Source organism: Cannabis sativa, chromosome 9 (genome assembly GCF_029168945.1).
Source record: "Cannabis sativa cultivar Pink pepper isolate KNU-18-1 chromosome 9, ASM2916894v1, whole genome shotgun sequence".
Classification (NCBI taxonomy): Eukaryota; Viridiplantae; Streptophyta; class Magnoliopsida; order Rosales; family Cannabaceae; genus Cannabis; species Cannabis sativa.
Genome location: NC_083609.1, coordinates 59,665,396 through 59,683,080, shown reverse-complemented (window position 1 = coordinate 59,683,080; position 17,685 = coordinate 59,665,396). Strand labels below are relative to the sequence as shown.

Genomic DNA, 17,685 nt, shown 5'->3' with positions numbered 1-17,685 from the left:
CTAATACTATTATAACTACCTTGATCTAGGATATCGAAAGCCGTTGGAAATGTAACCGTTAGAATAATTGTTGCGACAATTAGACAAGTATTTGAATTTTTCTTCATCCATTTTTCGGTATCATTCATCATTTCGGTATGTTCTTCAATGAAAATATCTTTCGGTGTTTGATGATTTTTGTTTCTTTTGTTTCTTAGCGAAGGGGCTAAGATCTTCTCCACCTCCTATATCAAAAGATATTTGAGTGTGTTACAAGATCATATTATATAACTACAAGTAATAAATCATTATATATAGAAACGTTATAAACAAAACACAAACATTTAAAAATTCACGTAAAGCACTAATAAATTGACAATTAATTAATTAATTAAAGTATATATGCAGTAGAACTTTTTATGGAATCAAAAGATTTGAAACATTTGTGCCTACACCTTCACAAGGATCAAAACATTTAAACATTAATAAGCAGGACAAAAAAGAATAGGAATAATTACATAAGACACCATTTTTTGTAAAATATTTATATTTTTACGTTCAAAGAATATTTTTTTACATTTTTACGGTTTTCCAAAAAATAACACGAAAACAACATAAAATTAACAAGAAAACAACATAAAAGTAATATGAAAATAACATCAAAATAACATACATACAACAAATGAACAAAATTTTAACATAAAAGACCGTATTTTATGTAAATAAAATCAAAAAAATCGTAAAAATGTTTAAAATTCCGTGAAACCGTATTTTTATTGTTTTTTTGTTGTTTTTGTGCATTTGTGAAATTAACCCAAAAAATATTTGTAAAATTTTGTATATTAGGCCCACCATATAAAAGCCCATTTACCCAAGGCCGGAAGAAAATATATAATTAAAAAAAGGAATAAATTGAAATATACTGATTTTTTCATGAGTTAACCAAAAATAGCTTTATTTAAAATTCAATTGAAATGTGCTCATTTTTTATAACTCCATCACCGATCATACTCTCAAAGCTACACAAGTTAGAGTTGAGTGAAGAGTCAGAGTACCATTAGATGATAGGAGCATAATTGGTAGAGTTGTTGAAAAAAAGAGTAGAAATGAAAAAAATAGAAAGGGGGGTAAAAATGAAACATAACAACTTAAAAAAGGTATACTATCTAATTTCCTCATTAAAAAATGGGATTTTTTTAAAATATTGGATTTTGAGCAAAGCTTTACAATTTTATTGTCACACGTAATTTTTTACAAAAATATTATCTTTTTATAAAACAACTGTAAAATAACAAAACAGAATAATTAAAAACAATAATAAAATAACTAAAAAACAATTATTTCAGATACTAAAATAAATAAAAGTATATCGTTCTGTACATCTTTTTTGAAGGAGTGCATTATAAAAAATTTCAATAATATAATAATTAAAGTAAATTAATTAATTACCTGATACCACAAGAGTTCGTGTCGCATTTGTAATGCTACTCCAAGCATGGAATCCAATCTACTTTGTTGTGGTTTTTTGGCAACAAGGTGTAATATGTTGTTGTTTGTTGTTTCATCTTCTTGAATTCGTACAACACTTTTCAATACATTTATTTCATGTATTAATTTGAATATTTTCACATGACGATTCAAAATTGCAATGTGAAATATGGTGTTGTTTTCATCATCTTTTTCCCAAATTAATTCCGGACACATGCTGAAAAGTACTACCAAAAGATCAAAATTTCCATTCTTTGCAGCTTCAATCACTAAGTTGAATGGATTTCTAATTATGCTTCGAATTTCAAAGTACTCGTACTCATGTCCTTCTAAAATTCTCTTCCATACTTCTTTTGCCAATTTTAGAGCTGGCATTTCATCTCGTCGTCTTCGTGCTGATTGGAATGAAATTTTTGACCAAACTCGATCTATATATAAAGAGAGAAATATCGTAACAAAATTAAATCCCTATGATTTCAACTATTTGCAAGACGATCGAGTAGTGGTACATAATTATATTGCTCTTTGTTTTAATAGACAAACAAAAAAATAAAACGAAAATTGATTCCTTTCAATTCTATTTTCTTTCCTATTTTAAAGCGTTTAATATTATATCAACATGACACTTTATAATTGCAAGAACAACCTTAAATTAGGCCCAAGATTCCTTTTTCTTTTTGTATCTAAAGTTGGATTAGATTATTTTATTGTCTTATTATTTCACAAATCTACCATTTTTTTTAACTAAATAATATATTGTATAAAAAATTTGTGCCCTCAGATTGGGTAAATCCTAAGCACCAACTTAGCTCTCTTTTCAACCTATATAATTAACATTAACAGTTTCTTATATTATTTATTAAATAAAAATACATCAGATCAAATATTTCGTATTTATTTTATAAGTATATATTATAGATATATTAACTTACTCCATGTTCCAATAGCTTGTGGATCAAATGTAAATTCCATAGGTCGTTTTCGAGACAAAATATGCAAAGCAGTTTCACCGTTTGTATCGAGTTGGTGAACAATATGACCTCTACTTTCAATCATTTTCAAGGCTAAGTCTGCAAAAAAATGAAATAAATTAAACAATATCACAATTAAATATATAAATAATAAGTTAAATGTATATATATTATACGTACCGTAGATATCGTTATGTATACAATTGAAAAATATTCCAAACTGTTCTCCATTTTCCAAATCAACATTGTTAATTATGGTATGTTGATACAATAGTGAAGCTATTTGAGGTTGTCCAAACCATGAAGCAATGTATAATGGTGACATGCCTTTCTCATCTCGAGTTGTTACGAAATAATTATTAATATTATTTAGGTGGAGAGTGAGAAATTTCTTAACGATTTTTATAGCTCCACCAGCAATGGCTGAAGAAAAAGCAGTGTTGCCATTTATATCTTGAAAAGTCAAATCAATATCTGGATGGTCGATCAACATTTGTACAAACTCAGTTTGGTTGGCTCCTGCGGCCACATGAAGAGCAGTTTCCCAAGTTGAATTTGTAATGGCTGAGTTTACTATTTCATGTCGATTTTGAGGTTGTTGCTCCTCTAAGATTTTTTTACCCATTTTACAATCTCCTTTCAATGCCGCATGGTAAAGAGAATTGCACGTTGACCAATTTTCTGTTAATTAATTAAGAAAAAGAAGAAGAAGAATGAAGAAGAAGCCACACAAAGATCACCAAAGATTTCATCTTTCTTTTTTTTAAATATACAATATATATAGGTCTCATGATAGATGTAATGATTTAATTGAACAAATTAAATGTAAGAAAATTAATAAGATTTGCAAATATGAATTTAAAGAAAAATAATTCATATGTACTAATAATAATAAATATATATTTATATACGTGCCTGTGCTAAGTAGATTTAGATGAGGAAGCTTAGGTATGCGTTGTGTTGATGTGGAAGACACAGTAACATAATCTTGATCACCTGAAGATGCTGATGCTGATGTTGTACAACTATAATAAGTACCTGACATTTCAATCCACTTATATATATTATGTATGACAATCAACCTACTAAATTATATGTATATATACTAATAATAATATTTATAGTTATATATATTGAGAGATAATGATATTTTGGATTACTGGTCGATTATTTGATGAGGCTCGTCGAAGATTTATATATATATACTCAAACAAAAAGCTATATGATGATCTTAGAGAGAATTAATAAAAGTGGTAGGCATTTGAATCTCCTTATATAGAGAGAGAGAGAGAGATGATCTAGCTAGAGAGAGACAAAGTAATTAAAGTGCATTATTATACATATATATAAATATTATATAGTGACTTTATATATTTTCGAAGAAATTTACATTGGCATGCAACCACTACCATATACCATATGCACCCACTTTAAAGTAATGTATAGATTAAATAGTTTAAACTTATATAATAGAAAAATGATAATGGGGGATATACATTAAGATTAAGATGTGAAGGACCACAAATAAACACATGTTATTATTATTATTATTGTTGTATTTTAATATATCGGACAAACATCAATTGATTTAAATAAATTAATCACTAGTATGTCAATACTTTCTATAAGTGGCGCTCTACGATTAGTTAATAATATTTTTTAAAAAATTATAATATATTAGTATGACAACAAGAAGGATATTATGCCACTACAGAAAATTGTTACTTTTAGTGACAATTTTTTAGTTACAACATAATTTTTTTGTGACTAAATGTGACTTTTAATTTACTCACAACAAAAGTTACTTGTGACTAAAACATAGTATTTAGTTACAAGATGTCACTAATTTAGTTTTAGTCACAACAAATATTGTGACTAAAAACATATTTAGTCATAATAAATTGTAATTTTTGTAACTAATACTTTTAGCTACGGACTTTTTAGTCACAATACCATAATAATAATTTATAATTAGTTACAACTTTTTTATCTTTAATCACAAATTTTATTGTGACTAAAAATAAGATTTTTTGTAGCATGCACCACTATTAATACATTTTACCAAATATTGATGTTCTATATAATAACATAACTATAGTTAGGTTAAACTTTTAATTAATAGGTAAAGGACTGACTACTTACTTTTTCACTGTTATATCTAATATAAATGCATAATTACTAACTTAGACATTATATTGTGTAAAAATTATTAATTAGATTTCTATTTTGTCAAATAATATTTTCTAAAATATAGTACGAATTAATTTTTTACAAAATAAAATTTAATAATAACCTGATATAAAGATGTTATAATAAAACTGATCAGTAAGAATATACACACTAATTATTTCTATTTTCATATATATTTAAGAATAGACCAAATATCATAATGTCATTCTCGTTACTAACTATCTTACTAATTAAAAATTCAGGCTTGCCTTAGCTTAATTGGTCCCCCTTCTACAAACAGAAAAAGTAATTAAGGACTAAATATTATTATATATTTGTGAAAAAGCAAAGTACTAATAATATATATTTGGAATTTTCGTACTCTTGAGCTTTTGCTTTTGGTCATAGGTTTTGGATTAGTTTAATTAATCTATTATGTATTAAAATAAGAAAAAGCTGTGTAAGATATTTATTTAAGATGTATATTCAGAACCACTTTTCTTTCTCTCTCTCAAATTTGAGGATTTGTTTATAGTAAAAAGGACAAATGTGCTCTGTTAAACCCACCATTAATCTTAAACATAATATATATAATAATAAAGACCGGTTTAATTCATGGTGCATGCATGTGTTTTTTCTCTCTTTTTATTTATTTATTATTATTTTTTAAAGTGCATATGTTGTTGTTAAGTAACACAAATTTTTTAATGATGGCGTGGGAGAGGTTTGCAACCATTTTTGTTGGATTTGATCTGAGTTTTGAGATTCAATCAAAAAAAAAAACTGAGTTTTGAGAGAGCAGGTTTGCAACTATTTACTTATTATAAATAGGTTAATTAGTAAATTTTTCCCTAAATCGTGTCTTCTGAATTTTTTTGGCCATTAAAAATTTCCCCCGAACTATTGTTATTGTTAAATTTAAAGACTTTTGTCTAATTTTAGTAAAAAAATTCTAACATGGATAAAAGTTCAAGGGGCATGATTTAGTACATATCAAAGTTTGAGATGCATGATTTGGTAGATATCAAAGTCTGAGAAGCATGATTTAGTACATAAACAATTACTGAAACAGTAAATTGAATGAAATTAGACAAAAGTCCTTAACTTTAACAATCTCAATAGTTCATGGAGAATTTTTAACGGCCAAAAGTTTAAGGAGTACAATTTACTACATGTCAAAGTTCAGAGAAAAAGTTACTATTTATATAGTTATTTAATGTATATTTTATTTTGGAGCATTAGAGTATAAAGCACCAACAGTGTTATTGCACTACCTAAAGATACCTCATTATGAATGATTAACGATATTATATAACAAGTGTCTAGTCCTTTTATTAATTTTTTTTTTTTTTTTATGAACAAGAAAATTTATTACTTCAAACAAACAATTAGTACATATCCTAAAACACCTATATCATTAGAAGGTGTGTATGTATTCTATACAAGTACAATCATTAAATTCTAATTATAATAATTCAAACCAATATTTATCCTTTTGAGTAACTTGCTTGCTTAGGCATAACATTTTTGACTTGCCATTTTGTTTCCTGAATGATCACATTCAGACTCACAATGCTTGCTTGTCAAATCTTGTTGTTCCTTGCTTTCCAGGGTTGATAAACTAGAGTCTAAGTCCATGTCTTCTTCTTCCCCTGATTCTTCTATTGCTGAGAAGATGATTGACTTTGTGTCTCACGCTCCTACTGCAGAAATATTTGATCACATCCTGATAATCTGAAAGTGCTACTCTTGAATCATATTTTCCCTCTTCCCCGATCGAGAAAGACGATTAGAATCTTATCAATTACGGATCTCCTTCTAATATCATATATATGTGATCACATGTTTACCGTACATGTTATGAATATGTCTGATAGATAACATATCAGTAATAACAGTATTGGTGTACATAGAGTTCCACTGAATACCAATAGATATATGTTTGACATAGTACTGATTGACGCTATCACATCGGTACAACTAAAGTACTGAGTATAGGATAATATTCTGGTCAATAGTACTAACGTACGAACGTTGTAGACTCAGTACATGTGGGATGCAGGATAGGGTTACGATTGGATGTATGAACTCTTAATTCATGTTTATGTTATGATTATATTTTTCTTACTGAGTCTGTCGACTTACAAATATTATTTATATGTGTAGATAAGGGCAAGGCAAAGGTTGAACAGCAGTGAACTCGAGTAATGAATATTGTACATATCGGGGCGGTTAAACCTGGAGTGTTCGGTCTTTAGGACAATAGGTTTTACTTTTATAGTCGTTGGGTGACAACTTTTCTAGCTATATATTTTGTATTACCGTTGTAAATTTTAAAAACAAAATCCTGGATCATGTAAAACTTTTATTTATTTAAGTTTAAAGGCTAATTAAGAAAATTTTAATTATTTACGTTTTTCTACAAACTCTTTGATTAGTAAAGAAAGTGCACAACATTAAAAAATGATAACACGTCTAATATAGTAGGATTTTACATGTGCCATATATTTGAGCACCTATATTATCTGCTCGAAATATGGGTACAACATATATATGTATGTTTTGTTAATGTATTAAGTTAAATGAGTTATTTGTAGTTGTTTTATAGGTAAATACTATTTTGAACAGTGAGTAAAATTATTAAAATGGACTCTGTATTTTTTAAAATTGTACAAATACTATTTTGTTAAATGACAAAATGGATCCTGTATTTTTTAAAATTGTACCAATAGGATCCTAGACTATATTTTCTGTATCTGTTCGCGTTAGAAATTGTCTTAAAGTTAGTTGTATTAAAAATAAAATTATTAAAAATTGATCTTATGGTCCAATATTTTTATCATCTTAGAAAATATAGAGTTCATTTTATCATTTAACAATATAAAATGTCTAATTTGTAATTTTTACAAAATACAAAATCAAAAATAATATTTACTTTTATATTTTATTAAACTATACCAAAGTAAATTAACATAAATATGTGATTGGGCTTCTTAAAATAATCTTTCCGATGTTGTTTGCTAATATTCTTGTAATTTAGTCTTAGTCTTTCTTTCATTGATTTATTTATATATTACAATGGGGTTGATATTTTGTGATTCTATCTTTGCTTTTCAATATTATTTTGAATTTTATTTATAGTTTACATATCTAGTTGATTTGCATATTTTATTTGATATCATCTTGTTTTTTCAAAGATCGTCCAAGCTCATAGAGTCCCAAGGCCTCGTAGAGAGGGTTGGCCGGAGAAGGAGACATGTAGCCACTTCCCGTGATAACGTCAGCGTTTCTGGCCTTGATCTCCGGGGGGAAGATCCAGTAGAGATCGGATGAGGGTTTTCATGTCCGACATTAGAGATATGGGGATTCCATGGTTGATTATTCTGAAACAACCCCATTCTTCACAAGCTTCTCTCAATTTCTGGACGGTTGGCAACCTGACTCGAAACCCGCATCAAATGGATTTGGGTTGGTTCAAATAGTCAAGGTTTGAAGGGGTGCTTTCATCATTCTCCACCACACCACCGTCATTATCACGACATTTGCTTTGGCATTGTTCTGTGATTGACGACGTCTTTGGCCGGAATTTATATATCAGCGGGACGGTCGGAAGCTGGTATGGTTGGTGTCGATCGAACTGCAGAATTTGTTGTCATTCATAGTCAACTATGACTTGCGAGATGGCGCTATCAATGGCGTGATTTGTATTTATGGGCGTCAGTTATGATATTTTAAACTATTTCTATTATTAAAATATAATCAGTTTCTATATTTAGGCTATTTTGTAGTAATGTATTTATTATTATTAATTTCTTATTAAATTATCTTTTATTTTATAAGTCAATTTATATTTATGATAGTTTTAAAAATTTTGTAAATGAATTTATTTTTGCGTTAATAGGTGTGAGTTGTTTTATATATATAAACGTTAAGTTATAATTTACATCTTTTAAAATCTTAATTAAGTGCAATTTTTACTATATATATACAGTTTTTTTTTTTCACAAAACGTGTGTATTTATTATTTGAATATGGTTTTTTATAAATTAATTTGTTTTAAATGACTCTCTAATTAAGTTAAAAGTTTTTAATCATTTTCATTAAATGACATTTTAAATTATATATAGATCATATTTTTACATTATTTCCTTTTCCTTAATTATGGCGACATCAAAGTAAAATTTGTACTTTTAATTTTGAGCTATTATAGACATGGTTTTTGGGTAATATATGTTAGTATTAATTTACTCTATTATGTCTGCTATTTCAAATTAAATTTATTTTATGTTATATTGTTTAAAAATTACTTCCCAATATAATTATTTTTATATGAATTTTGTTTATTATTTTTATTTCACCTTTGTTGAAATAATTTACATTAATAATTTTAGTACAATATTTTTCTTATATGTAATTATTTTTATTATATACACTCATAGTTATATTTGAGATATTAATTTTATTTTTATTTTAATGTATCTAATATTTTAATTATTTGAGGTTTTTTGAAGTATAATTGATCTCAATATTTATTTTTATTTATTATTGATTGTATATGTTCTTGTATATAGTAATTCTATATTAAATAAATTTATTTTACATAGTTTTTTAAATTATTTTAATTATGACTAATGTAGCTTTTTAGTTTTATGCCTAATGTGTCTTTTGATTTTGTAAGGCAATATGTCTAGTTTTGTAGGTGGCTTGTTTTTTGATTTTGTAAGGTCAATGTGGCTAGTTTTTTTGTATGGCCAATGTGGCTAGTTTTCTTTTGTACGGCCAATGTGGCTAGTTTTTGGTTTTGTAATAGTATGGACAGTTTTGCTTTTGTAAGGCTAGTTTATGGTTTTGTAAGCCCAGTATGGCTAGTTTTAATTTTGTAATTAAGGCCAGCATGACTTGTTTTAGTTTTGTAAGACTAACATAGATAGTTTTTGGTTTTATAAAGTTATTATATGACTAGTTTTATTTTGTAAGGTGAGTTTGGTCTAATAATAACATATCAAATGTAGTGTATTCACCGTCAGCAATGAATATGAGAATAAATAAGTTCTAATATTTACACCAGAGAATTCTATGTGACTATTTATATAAAATTTCATATTTTATTTTATTTTTTTAAGAGAAATTCCATATTTTTTTAATATTTATTATGTATTAAGTTTTTTCTTGTAGGTGTTCTATTAATGGGGCGGAAGTGACAACTCTCATTTTTGAGGTTCCTTTTCAATTTTCCAGGCAGAAGCAGTTGCGTTACTAGTAGATTTGCGTTGGGCTCAAGATGTGAGACTTCCCGTGGAGAGGATTTTTTCTGATTCACTTTTTTTGGTCTCAGCTTTGGAGGGTCAAACAATGTATTTGCTTGAACTGGGAGTTATCTTTTCTGATATTAAAGTTTTATTGTCTAGTTTCCTGGGGCATCTCTCTCATGTTAGCCACAACTTTATTGTTGAGGCTCATAGATTGGCTAAGCATGCCCTTAGGGTAGACAATGAATTTTCTTGGATGAAAGAAACCTCCCCACCTTTTGTGTAACTTTTGTTACCCTTGTTATTTTAACCTTTATCGGTTACCCAACAAAAAAAAATAATAATAAGTAAATATTTATGAAAATATTCTAAAAATTAATGTTTCTCAATAGGGAAATTATAGTAAATGGCCCCAAATCATAGGAGTATGTTAGTTTATGTCCTCTTTTCAAAAAAATATAGTAAATGACCCTAAATCATAAGACTATGTTAGTAAATGTCCTTATTTCAATTTTGTTTTTATTTTTTTAGAATTAGAAGCAAATTATTTAAACATTATGGTATATCTATATTAAAATTGTTAAAATCTTTTTTATTTTAAAGTTATGTCAATTTTTTTAATTTTTTATGAGTTATTTTGGGTTGTTGGTATATAGATTTTGTTGTACGGTATATTTTTATTTTGTTGTATGGTATATTTTTATTCTTAGATGATATTTATTTTTTATTATGATATGTATAATAGTGGTATATAACTTTATTAGCATAATAAAAATATTTTAATGTATGTATATAATTTTATTGCCATGCTACATATATTTAATTATTATTTTCATATTTTTTGATTGTATGATTATTTATTTTAAATAATATTTAATTAGTTTTTATTTTATTATATACAATGGTCATGGTATATATATTTTAATTGTGGTATATAATTTGGTTAGTATAGTATACATATATATATATATGTATTAGTAATCTATATTTTTATTATTATTATTTTTTGTATATATGTTTTGGTGTATGGTATATGTATTTTTTGTTATACGGTATATAATTTTTTTAAAGAATATTTAAGTTTTATTTTCTATTGTACTTTTGTTGACATGATAGATAATTTTATTAGCATCCTATATATTTTTATTTTTATTTGTTGTTATTATTATATATTTTTATTGTAAGGTGTATATTTTATGTTATATAGTATATAAGTTTTATTGTATAGTATATCATTTTATTTTAGATTATGCATGTTTAGTTTTTATTTTAGTATAGATAAAGGTGATATATAATTTTGTTAATATGATATATATAATTTTTTTTAATAATATTATATTATTTTATTTTATTTTTTATTGTAGGTATATACGTTTTATTGCATGGTATATGATTTTTGTTGTCTATAATATATTATTTATATTTAATATGATATTTGGTTTCTATTTTATTGTTTATAAATTTTTTGGTATGTATTCATATTTTAATGGTGATATATATAATTTTGTTAGTATGATATACAGTAGAACCTTTATTTAAGAATACTCTATTCAAGAATAACCTCTAATTTGTTATAAAAAAAATTAAGTCCCAATTCGGGCCAGTTATAAATAAGAATAACCTCTAAATTGTAATTAGTTATACATTTTCTAAGTCCCGTCTTAACAAAGTATACCTCTATATAAGAATAATTACATCTTAATAAAATATATACATGTATTTTGTAAATTTATTTATGTAAAACTAATAATTTTATTTTAAATTATAATACATGTATGAAATTATATTTACTCTAAAATATTTCTATTATGATATAGTATTAATGATTATTTATTGTAATTATTGTTACATTGATATTTTTTAATTTTTTAAATTTTTTTTCTAGTGTAACTCTATTTAGTTATAACCTCTCAATTAGAATATAATTTACTTGGTCCCAAGTGTATTATTGGATAGAGGTTCTACTGTATATATTTTTTGAGTATTAATTTAGTATTGTTATAATTTTTTTGTGGTATATAATTTTATTACTACGGTATATTAATTTTCCGTACTACGATATATCTAATACTGCTGTATATATTTAAATGATCTAATATATTTATTTATTTTTATTACAATATAATAATATGCAATACTAAAAAAATTATGTAACTTAATTTTGTTATTATATATATTTTTTTAAAAAAAATATGTGATAAATCTATTTTTATAATTTTTATTAGCTAATTTATTAGATTTGACAATTTTCTTATTTTTTTTAAAAAGTGGACATTTACTAACTTAGTTACCAAATTTATAGTCATTTTGCATCTCAACCCTTCTCAATATGGTCAACAAATGCTGTATTTTTGTATTTTATGCTACATATGCCAAAACAAAATTTCAAAGATTAATTCGTTAAAAAATACTTCTTTTTTTTTTATTATTTATTCATTAATCATAAACACCTTTATATTATATTTTATTAAAATATACCTACTTTTTTGTATGAGTTGCCTAATATAATGGCACTCTTTATTTAAAGGGAAACTTACAAAAATACTAAAATTTGGATTAACTTTTACAAAAATACGGTCACACAGAAAAGTTTTCAAAAATACTGTGTTTTTATAAAACACCAGTAGAACACAAAAAAGAACAACTTAAAATAACAGTAGAACAACTAAAAAATACCAGTAGAACGCCAGTGAAAACTTAACACAGTATACTGCAGTATGAAACTTATAAAAAAAAAATACAATAAAAAAGTAAAAAATACTGTCTGGCAGTATTTTTGTAAAAAAATGGCAAAAGTTAGTATACCATGTAAATTTTCCTATTTAAATCTAGTAAATAATTTACATTAACCTAAGGAGTCTGGGGAAATCATATATAAAAATGAGTATATGTTAAAAAATATGAAAATAGAAGTAAAAGTTAAAACAAGTCTAGTGGGTATACAATGCAATTTTCATATGTTGAAAAGCCTATGGATTCTAAAGGCAGAATGGTGGGCCTCTTTCCGAAGCCCACTTTCTTTGTAGAAATTGCATTGTATACCCACTTTACTTTAATTGTTTTTATTTTTACCTTCATTTTCATATTCTTTAAAACATACTCACTTTTATAAATGATATTTTCATTATACTCCTTAGATTAATAGAAATCATGTGCTACACTTAAGTGGAGGGTAACGGTATATTAGACAGCTCACTCATAAAAGTGGGTAGATTTTAATGAATATAATATGAAGATATTTTTGATTAATTGATAAAAAAGTGGTATTCCTCAACTTATCTCCTTACCTTTTGCAAGTTTTCGAAAGCCCATTAACAGTGGCCCGTGGATTCTGAAGCCCACTGAAGTTTCAACTTAAAGCACATACACCTTGGTGGGCCTTTAAGTGCTCGAAAGCCCATTGATACTAGTCCATGTTGTATCTTCGGCCCAATCCAAACCACACCACAACTTTCCCTCTCTTTATGACGTCGTTAATTAAGTAGATCCTGAATTTAAAATTTTCTATTTCTACACCAAAACTATTCTCTTAATCGAGAAATTCTCATAAATGATGATGTTGACTTTTCAAAGTAAAACATATGTATAATTCTTATTCTTAAATATACCAGTATGATCTTACTGTACCAATTATAATATTTTTTAAATAAATTTGTAACTTATATTTTAATTGAATATTGATAAGTGATAACTCTATTAGAATGTAATTGTATAAACTAGGGTATTCTTTTTTCACGTCTTCTCTTTTTCACTTGAACAATTATATAACAAGTATTGTTAATAATTCAAGAAAAAAAAAATATTAATAATAATAAATAATTAGTTGCTAAAAACTTAGAATGATTTTATAATTTTTATGACATACAAGAGCACATTCTCACATCATTTTAATAAGCACTTATGTTTTAATAGTTGGCCCCAGACATCTAATTTACTTTTTCCATAAAAAATTGACATTTCTATCAGTAAATTTAAACTAGACAACCATAGTCTCTACACAGAATTCTTAGTACTTAGCACGTTCTTAGATATCATATTATTATTAGTATACTTAAATATTAAGTCTCACAGGAGCGACCAAAGTTGGCCATAAATCTAGGAATTTCTTTTTAAGCTTTCTGGTATTTCCATTCAAACTTTAATTTAAATACTTATAAAATTGGTTTTCATATATAGTTAAATATAAAAAAACAAATGGAGCCATGGCTGCCTGCGGCTTCGTCAAGCTCAACGCCTCATCTTTCAACTGGATCCATCAACAATCATCTGCGCTGAGTTACCATCCTGATCCGCACCGGGGCTTACACTGATGAACTCGTTAAAATCGCTGTGAGTTTCTTTGATTAATTAGAAATCATTACACCTGTCAATATATAAATTTTTATTAATTTTTCGTTTGATTTGATTTCGTGGCTAATCAAAAGCTTTCTTAGATCTTGATCAATTTTTTCTTTTATTTCGTTCCGATTGCAACAAGAGATAATCTTTGAATTTAATTAAATAGACTGTATATGAGGAGGTATGTACACAATCCATAGTTCCGATTGTAATTTTTTGAAATCTCTGCTTTTCTTCTATGACTTATATACTTACTGTAATTTATTTATATGATCTTTGATCAGCCAGTCAGTGTTAAAGCAATTAAATTAAATCAATCTCAGCACTATTATCATAGTGTTATATTATTTATCAATAATATAATGTGTAGATTAAATACATGTAACAAACTAATATGTAACACATGACATTATATATTATGTGTCATCATTTTGTAATATTTGGAGGAGTTGTTACTATGAGTAACTTCCACCATTATCACCAACTTTAAGAGTGTAAAAGGTGTTACACATCTTTATTTGAAATTCTTAATGGTATAGGAGTTATGGTGTGCATGAGTTACATCTCTATAGGAGTTATGGTATGCATGAGTTACATCTCTTTATTGAGTCCATAACATCCATGGAGGTTATGACTTATGAATTTTGAATTTCAAATGGTGATATCCTAAACACTATATAAAGGAGGTCTATGGTGCTCATTTGGGAGTAAGAGAAGAAGTTTTCTATCAAGAAAGCACTTTGCTAGAAAACCCTAAGGCTTGATAATTCCCAAAGCTATTTCCTAGAGAGTTCCCTTAGTGCTTAGAGATAGGGGGAAATAAGCTTTTGGACAAAGGTGTAATACCTTGTTCAAGCCATGGTGATCCCCACTAATCTACACTCAAGGTTGTGAGTGAGTGATCTTCTTTTTCTTCTTCATATTATATATATATATGTATGTGTTATATAATATTGTGTAATCTATCTTCTCTTCTACCTTTCATATATATATATATAATATCTATATATTGTATATTATGTATTGTAACATTTATTTAATCTCTTTGTTGATCCTTGTATTATATTGCAATAGTGCTGTAATGTCTTGATTTTCTTCCATTGTAATAAAATCTCTAACAATCAAAAGCTTATCCCTTTTCAATGGAAGAGGTGATAAATCAAGATTGTGAGAATACAAGGATAAGAGATTTTATGTGAAAGCCATTCATGGGTGAGCATGATGGTGAATATTATGTGATTTACTATTTTATATGATAGTAATATATAATATATATATATATGAGTTATATATATGTGACATATATGTGATTATGTGTTTGTATCATATTAATATATATAGTAGTATATAATATGATATTTAAATTTTATATCATTTTATTATATGTATATATGTGAGATATATAATATATAATATGTATGTATGAGTAATATATATTATATATATGTAGAGCATGTGATATAATATATATTAGTGAGATTAAATATGTAGAAATTATTACTTCTATGTATTTATGTGAGACATGCATATATAATATATGTTACATATGTGTATATAATATATACCATGTATATTAATGTGTATATATATGTTATATATGTGTGAGGTATGTAACATATATAGTTGTGTAATAAATATATATATATAAATTATGTGTATATGATATGTATATTATAGTATATATGTTATATATATATAAGATGTGTAACATATATATTGTGAATTTAATATTGATATTATGTGTATGTTACATATGAGATGTTGATTAGTAACATACATATTATCTTAATATATGAGTTACATAGAACGATAATAATGTTGATAGTAATAAAATAGTGTTTATTATTATTGTGAGAATTATTATCATCTATTTTGTGAATAAAGAATATTTTAAATTCTTTTTCAATTTGGTGGTGAACATCTCACTTTATGAGATAATAAAAGATGGCTTTTGAGAAGTTACATCTTTTATTGGATTATAAGAGATAATCATCTCATATTATGAGATAAGAAAAGTGAACTATATGAGAGTTACACTTATGAGAATTGTCTTGTCATAGCAAGAACAATAGATTAAAAGGGGATCCAAACTTGTGAAATGAGCCATAAATTAGAAGAGCAATTTTGGACTCAAAAGTAAATGAATCAATGTGGATTCAAAAAAAAAAAAATAAAATAAAAATATAGTGAATTTATTACTTTTGTGTGGGGGTGAGCCACAAATTTAATCAAAATGTGTTGAGACATTGTTGATTAATTTATTTGATTTTGAATTCAAATTCTAAATCAAGTTTGGCTATGTGCATAAGTGAAATATTGACATATTTAGTGTCAAAGTTTTGGTAAAAATAATTTCAAGAAGAAAATTAAATTTAAAAAAAAAAAAAAATTATAGAGACAAAGTAGTCTTTTATATTTTAAAATTAAGATATTGTCTTGATAATGAAATGTGAAAATGTGGGGGTGCATACTCCAATATGAGAAAGTTTAGACATACTTGGTGTCTAAAATTAAAATATGAGAATTTAGACATATTTGGTGTCTAAATTAGTGTATTTTTGATATGCTTGGTATCAAAATTATTGAGAATTTGAGTTGAGTGAAAATTAATCTTTTATGATTGAATTTTCAAAGCTTAAGTACTTAAGGAGAAAAGTGGTCACAAAGTGAACACTATTTTTTGGCATGCATGATTCACATGGAATCAATAGTGAGAGGTTATAACAAATCGCTTAATCTCCGTACAAGATTAAAGCATGAATTTTCGAGGGATGGGGCCTAAACTCCCTTAGTGTTTCTCTCATTGATGGTAACCTATCTTGACACTAGTAAACATCTAGTCTTAAGTTCAATAGGTAATAACAAGTCAATAGAGTGAATATGGTACTCAATTGTCCCATCTATGGATGAGTACATGTTGTAAAATTGAGGGTTAAAACCAAAAGGTTTTTTAATGGAGCTTAAGCTTAAGAAAACTCACTTAAGCTTAAGAAGTGTCTAAAGAGTGGTGAGACACTAAAACTCCACCTATATGGGCTAGAGGTGGTGCCGCCTCTTATGAGAATTGGGAGTTATTCTCTAGAGAGTCCATGAATTGGAATTTTGTACATGGCCATTAACGGTGCAAGAGCGAGACATGCAGTCTCAAGTGAGCATTAGCAAGGGTGTGTGTGTTATCACCGGTTTGTATTAAAGGAATAGTGGTTCAATGCTACGGCAACCAAAATTTCATCAAACTTTGTGGTAATTACACTAAGATAAAATTCAAGTCGAAAGACATTTTATCTAATGCACCTAAGCAAGACTTCTTAAAAGTGTGTATTTAGTCAATCAAAGTGGGGGAATGTTATATTTTGATATAATATTTTGATTGATTAAATAAATGTTACAAAAGTTACAAGTTTGTTACTAAAGAGATAATATTTAATCTAGTGGGGGATTGTTATATTTTTTATCAATAATATAATGTGTAGATTAAATACATGTAACAA

At 26.4% G+C, this 17,685-nt stretch overlaps 1 protein-coding gene across 1 annotated transcript; it reads right to left on the bottom strand.

Moving 5' to 3' along the window:
- Window positions 1-428: 428 nt before the first annotated feature.
- Window positions 429-3,109, bottom strand: LOC133031546 (uncharacterized). Its single transcript, XM_061105074.1, has 4 exons — window positions 2,619-3,109; window positions 2,400-2,537; window positions 1,429-1,895; window positions 429-434 (listed from the first exon to the last, which is right to left on the bottom strand). The coding sequence occupies exons 1-4, from the start codon at window positions 3,061-3,063 to the stop codon at window positions 429-431; spliced, it is 1,056 nt and encodes a 351-aa protein (XP_060961057.1). The 5' UTR covers window positions 3,064-3,109.
- Window positions 3,110-17,685: the final 14,576 nt, after the last annotated feature.

What these genes read in the sequence shown, in the direction of transcription:
- LOC133031546 (XM_061105074.1), bottom strand. Translation starts at nt 3,063, where the DNA reads ATGGGTAAAAAAATCTTAGAGGAGCAACAACCTCAAAATCGACATGAA. An exon ending in TATACATAACGATATCTACG is followed by an intron (nt 2,538 to 2,618) that starts GTACGTATAATA and finishes ATTTTTTTGCAG; the next exon opens with ACTTAGCCTTGAAAATGATT. An exon ending in ACAAGCTATTGGAACATGGA is followed by an intron (nt 1,896 to 2,399) that starts GTAAGTTAATAT and finishes CTTTATATATAG; the next exon opens with ATCGAGTTTGGTCAAAAATT.